The 6,217-nt window shown below is 38.7% G+C and overlaps 1 protein-coding gene across 1 annotated transcript in view; it reads left to right on the forward strand.

Moving 5' to 3' along the window:
- Positions 1-6,217, forward strand: part of Osbpl8 (oxysterol binding protein like 8) — a 139,116-nt gene that overhangs the window by 131,069 nt on the left and 1,830 nt on the right. The window contains exons 21-23 of the mRNA XM_031350376.1: positions 6-66; positions 4,350-4,455; positions 6,130-6,182. Coding sequence (XP_031206236.1) covers positions 6-66; positions 4,350-4,455; positions 6,130-6,182 — 220 coding nt within the window. The remainder of the gene's footprint in view (positions 1-5; positions 67-4,349; positions 4,456-6,129; positions 6,183-6,217) is intronic.

Genomic DNA, 6,217 nt, shown 5'->3' on the forward strand with positions numbered 1-6,217 from the left:
AATGATATGATACAATTTGAAAAAGATGGAGTTATCCAGACCAAAGTGAAACATCGCACTCCAATGGTATGTAACATAAAACATCTATAGCTAGATCCTATAAGCTTATCAATTTGCTAAATCTTTAGTATCCTTGGCAATTAGGTTTAAATTTTAAAATTTTAGGTAAGTAAAGTGACATAGCAGGCAGCTCTTAACACCCCAAAGAAACATTAAAAAAAAAAAAAAAAAGGAAAAACTACCAGAACTCTCCAGATATTGAAATATTTGAGCAACTAAGAAAAGGCTTCAAAGTATTTTAGGGGTGCCTGCCTCACATCTTCCTGGGTACAACTATAGTCATGTGAGGTCTGTGTTCCAGCTTAAGTCCATGAATCCAGGAAGGACAAAGTAGATGGCATGTGTGTGCACACATATACCATCAGGACATTTTCTATCTAGAGGGCACCTGTGGATGCACTCATTCCTGAGACTGTCAAAAATAAGATGTTATACAAAGGAATCAAACATAATGCAAGAGCTGAAAGGTACAATAATGGGGAGCTTGCTAAAGGAAACTACCAATAGGTTTAAGTAGGTACAAAACCAACTCAGGTACATAAGAGAGAGAAGTATTCAAATGATGCAGTATGAGAAGGAACAAATGGAAATTTTGAACAGAATCTCAGAGACCCACTGGGACACCCTCTAGTGGCTCATATGAATTATGGGGTCCCCGAAGAGACTAGGGACAGAAATGGGTGTCATATGCTTAAGAAAGGCTCCAATACTCTCAGGTTTATTGACAGATGGGAATCTATAAGCTGAAGAAGTTCAACAGTCTTTAATAGGATAAACTCAGACTGTTGAAAACCACAAATAAAAATAAAAAACAAAAACAGAGCCTTAAGGCAGCAAGAAAGAACTTGTCATGTAATATTTGATAGATAATACTAACGATTTCTAAAAATATCCAGACAACCTTAATGAATCCAGCATCATTACAGATCCTGCCACACAAATAACATTTGTATTTCTATATAGTGAGGAACTTCAAAAGGAAATTCAGAAAGCAGTTCAGTTTATAATAGCATCTAGAAGAGTAAAATTCCCAGTAATAAACAGAATGAAAATGTGGAAGGCTTGTGCAGTGAGAATTGTAATGCATTGCTAAAGAACACTGATAAGGTGCCAGGCAGTGGTGGTGCACGCCTTTAATCCCAGCACTTGGGAGGCAGAGGCAGGTGAATCTCTGAGTTAGAGACCAGCCTGGTCTACAGAGTGAGTTCCAGGACAGCCAGGGCTATACAGAGAAACCCTGTCTCGAGAAACCAAAAAAAAGAAAGAAAAAAGAACACTAATAAGACAACAGGAAATGAAGAGATAGTATATTTTCTTGTGCTGAAAGAGTGTTATATTATTACAATGCAGTACTACCCCAAAGCAGTCAGTAGAAATGGGAAAGCTGATCCTCAAAGTCTTATGGAATTGTGAGGGTCCCTGCATAGCTAAAACAATATCTTTTTTTTGGTTTGTTTTTTGAACAAAGTTGGAAGACATATTTTCCAGTTTCAGCATTTATCACAAAGCTACAGTAATCAAAGCAGTCATTTTGATATAAGGATAGACTTAGCATATAGGCCATTGGAATAAAACTGAGTCTAGATATAAACCCATAAAAGTTACTAAGCAGTTAAGAACATTCACCATTCTTCCGGAGGACCTGGGTTGCACTCCAGGCACCCACAAGGCAGCTCCAAACATCTCTAGCTATAGTTCCAGGGGATCTGCACCTTATTCTGGCCTCCTTAGGTAAACATACTCAGGCAAACACTCAGGCATACACATAAAAATGAAATAAATTTTCAAAAGAGTTTTTTTTTTTTTTCAAAAGAGTTTTAAAAATATTTTTGGCAATGATTTCTCCCACTCCTTGGAAAAAGACTAGTCTTTTAAACAAATGGTACTGGGGGAAATCTACCTGCCTTGCAATGTACAAAAAGTAACTTAGGTCTATACATAAGATGAGAGTTAAGACTATAAAATTCATATAAAACAGTGTAAGTCATCATGACTTTGTGTTTGGAAATAGATTCTTAGTAAGACAGTAAAAGCACAGATAACAAACAACAACCAAAAAATTAAATTGTTGGGGATGGAGAGCTTGGTGAGCTGTTAAAAGCACAGCTTGACATAGTTCAGCCCTCAGCACCTACGCAGCAACTTCCAATTTTTCATAACTCCTGTTTCAGGGGATCCAGTGTCCCCATATGGCCTCTACCAGCAACAGGCACATATGGGCGTATATCCATACATGCAGGCAAAGCACCCATATGCAAACAAACAAACAAACCTTACACATTATTAAATATCAGGTGATGCCATGACGAAGGCAAAGAGACAAGATACAGAATCAGAATATTTTCTAATCATTTATCTACAATGTTGAAATATCTAAACTTATTCAAGAAACCCTGACTTTTCAAAAAGACAGCCTGGATTTTTTAAAAAGGCAAATGACTAGATTAAACATTTCTCCAAAGAAGACACAAATGGCCAAAACAAAACAAAAAACACATAAAAATGTTTAATATTAGTATATGAAATACAACTCAAAACTACAATTAGTTTATTACTTCCCACTTACTATGTAAAACAAAAAGAGAGAAAAAGAGAGAGAAAATAAAGTAAAATACAAGTGTTGGTATGGAAACCAGAGCCCCAGTGCATTTCTGATGGGAACATAAAATTTGCAGCCATTGGGGGAAAATAGTTTAGCAGTTCCTAAAAGAATAAATAACACAAATTTACCTCATGGATCAGCTCTTCTGCTTCAAAAACAATTGAAAATCAGAACTATAAATATAATGTACCAGTACTCATTGAGGATGTGCACAATGCCCAGAAGAGAGAAACTTCAGGATCTATTAACAGATACATGCATATACAAAACATAGTATATCCAATAGTGGAATATTATCCACACGTAAAAATAGTTAAGTTCTGTTCCATGCTCCAACATGGCTATACTCTAAAGGACAAATATTCTACTGTTTCTAAGTAGGCAGATTCCCAGAATCAGAAAGTAGATTGAAGACTCCCGGCGACTTTTGAAAAGGAAAGAATGAGGACTTGCAGAACCGTGGAGGTAGTACACTGCACTGAGAGATACTTAATGCTAGTTAATTAACTACATGGTAGTTTGAAGATAGAAAAATTTGTCATATGTACACACTATGACAATTTTATTGCAAAACTTTGTTTGGATTTATGGTTTTTTCATTCATTTAAGTCAAGGTCCCACTGTGTAGCCCTGGCTGGTCTGGATCTCACACTGGCGACCGTGCTGTCCTCAGACACAGAGACCCACCAATCTGTGCCTCTCTAGTGCTGAGATTAAAGGTGTAAATGTGTTTAAATCATGTTCCACTGACATGGTAGAGACACAAGATCTGCTCTTCCTTCTGAACAGACTATTGCTAACCCCCATTTGTCATTTTGATAACCTGAGTATTTAAAGTAGGATAGATTGAATCCACAAACTGTCTTCTTAGAATACATTAGAAGGTGTGTTCTTTTTAAGGTTCATATATAAAGTTTCATAAAATTATTCCAAGGAATAGTTAAGGATACTGTTGTTAAAATGGTGAAGTTACATATGAAGTTAAAGATGAGTAACCATTGACTTCCTGTATTTCTAAGCATGCACAGTCCCTTACCTTTGATTCATTTCTTCTCTTGATTTTGGTTTTAAGTTTTGGACTGGTGACCCCAATTTCAAACCTATTAGTACAGTTTATTTTTCCTAGCTAATGTTTAATCCACATCTGAATCTTGTACCTGCACATAGATGTTTTTAGTAAGGTTAGGTGTACTGCAAAAAGTATAATTTCAGTTTACCATAAACTGCTTTCTGCTTTACCCAAGTAACCTAACATCATCCAGTAGGTACGTTCAACATTGAGACCAACATAAGAATGTGTTTTTAAGCACTGCCATATAAAGCACTAGTGATGCTCTGAGACAGATACACAAGTTGGGTGGATGTATTGTGTCTGTATAGACTTAAAAGATGAAGATCATACAAACTGACCACATGCAGTGAAGGCAGGAGTAATTGTGTATACAGGTCGGGAACTGGAGGGAAGTCACTTCATAGATGTCTTCGTTTTTAGTCTTAGTTCCCACATAAAATGAGCTAGGAGGGTTGCTTGCTGAATGCAGCATATCTTGTTAAATGTCATTAGATTGCTGTTGCTTTCATTCCCAAGCATTGCACCTCTTGGTAGTTTTGACAGCTGTACATGCAAGTGCACAGGCCATAATTCCAGGTTATAGTGAAAATTCACATAATAAATATATTTTCTCAGGTTAGTGTTCCAAAAATGAAACATAAACCAACAAGGCAGCAGAAAAAAGCGGTAAAAGGCTATTCTTCCCCGGAACCTGACATCCAGGATTCATCTGGAAGTGAAGGTAAACATATGTATCAGCGACTGGTCACTGGTGGCCATTTTTTAAGGAAATTTCTTTTTTTTTTTTTTTAAGATTATTTATTATATGTGAGTACACTGTAGCTGTCTTCAGACACACCAGAAGAGGGCGTCAGATCTCATTGCGAGTGGTTATGAGCCACCATGTGGTTGCTGGGATTTGAACTCAGGAACTTCTGAAGAGCAGTCGGTGCTCTTCCCCACTGAGCCATCTCACCAGCCCTTTAAGGAAATTTCTTACTCTGGTGTTAGGTATATGTAAGTGGTTTTCACATTAACTCAAGGATGTAGGAGTTTCTGTGGAAACAGGAAGTGGGTATGAATACTGATTGGATTATGGATGAGCAATCAGTCAGCGTCGAGTCACTAAGGTGAAGAAAGGCACAGCAGGTGGAGAAAGAAAGAGCCTGCAGGTGAGCCATACACTGCGGCAACAGCAGGTGAGCCATACACTGCGGCAACAGCAGCTGAGCCATACACTGCAGCAACAGCAGCTGAGCCGTACACTGCGGCAACAGCAGCTGAGCCGTACACTGCGGCAACAGCTCCTCTGCATGTCGGTGAAACACTGATGACTGAGTTCAAGGAGCAGATTTAAGTTTTGAGTCACTTCATGTTTCAAAAAAGTTTCTCATTCCTAAATAAACTAGTAGTATTTGGAAGTCACTGACAAATGAGAGTATAAATATGGAAAGGTCATAGACAACTAGATTAAATGGTGTCTTCACCAGGTCACATACGGTGTGAGCTGTCTTCAACTATATTGATACACAATTAAGAAGGGATTAAGGTAACACCTTTGACATTGTAGGAAACTGAAAAACATGCTTTCTAGCTACTTTCAACACAGGGTCTGTGAGGTTACAGTAGCTGGGAGCCTGATTTACTTGCAGTGGTAACCCTTGATAAGTAGTAAATGAGGCCATTAGATGATCTGTGAAGAGGGCTTTACCAGAAAGAGAGCTCAGTCCAGGTGGTGGTGGCGGGGGTGTCTTGATGAGTTTCTAGACTCTCCAGTGGCTTGTGACCCTAGGCTTGGTGTACGGGGTGGGTGGTGGGAGAAAGAGACTATTGAGTGTTACTGTACAACAGAGGAGACTGAACCCAGCTTACCCTTGGAGTGAGTTAGCCTATGCAAGGTCAGGGAGCCTGGAGGATGGGTGTGTGGGATGTGCACACCTTGGATGCACAGATCTTCCTAACTCTTAAACTGCCTCTCTTATCAGTACCACTGTACTACCTATACTGTGTCTGCAATATTTATTGACCACATGATGCCTTACAACAGTGGAGCGGAGGCAATCCTATGAATCTTAGTTTAGAACAGGAAACCTTGAGAAAAAGATGCGAGCACAGTTGGAAAGGGACTGAAAGTAACAAGAGTGCTAGAAGGGGAAGGGGGCTCAGAATGCTGCCCTCTTCAGATCTGGGCCACCAGCCCAGGGGAAGACAGTAATATCTTCCCAAAAGTAATTCAGATTTGTAGACACTTATTTATTTTTGTTTCATATGCATTGGTGTTTTGCCTGCATGTGTGTCTGTGTGAGGCTACTAGTCTGTGGGTCATCCAAACCAATGCCTAGAAAAATTGTTACTACACAAGTCATTAAATTTAACTGTGGATTGTGACTACAACTTCATTCTAAATGTCTTTTAGATCAATCTGTAAAACCAAGTACACGAAGAAAGAAGGGGATAGACCTGGGAGACATTCAGAGTTCCATTGAGTCTATAAAGCAAACACA

Source organism: Mastomys coucha, unplaced genomic scaffold, assembly GCF_008632895.1.
Source record: "Mastomys coucha isolate ucsf_1 unplaced genomic scaffold, UCSF_Mcou_1 pScaffold4, whole genome shotgun sequence".
NCBI classification, from domain to species: Eukaryota; Metazoa; Chordata; class Mammalia; order Rodentia; family Muridae; genus Mastomys; species Mastomys coucha.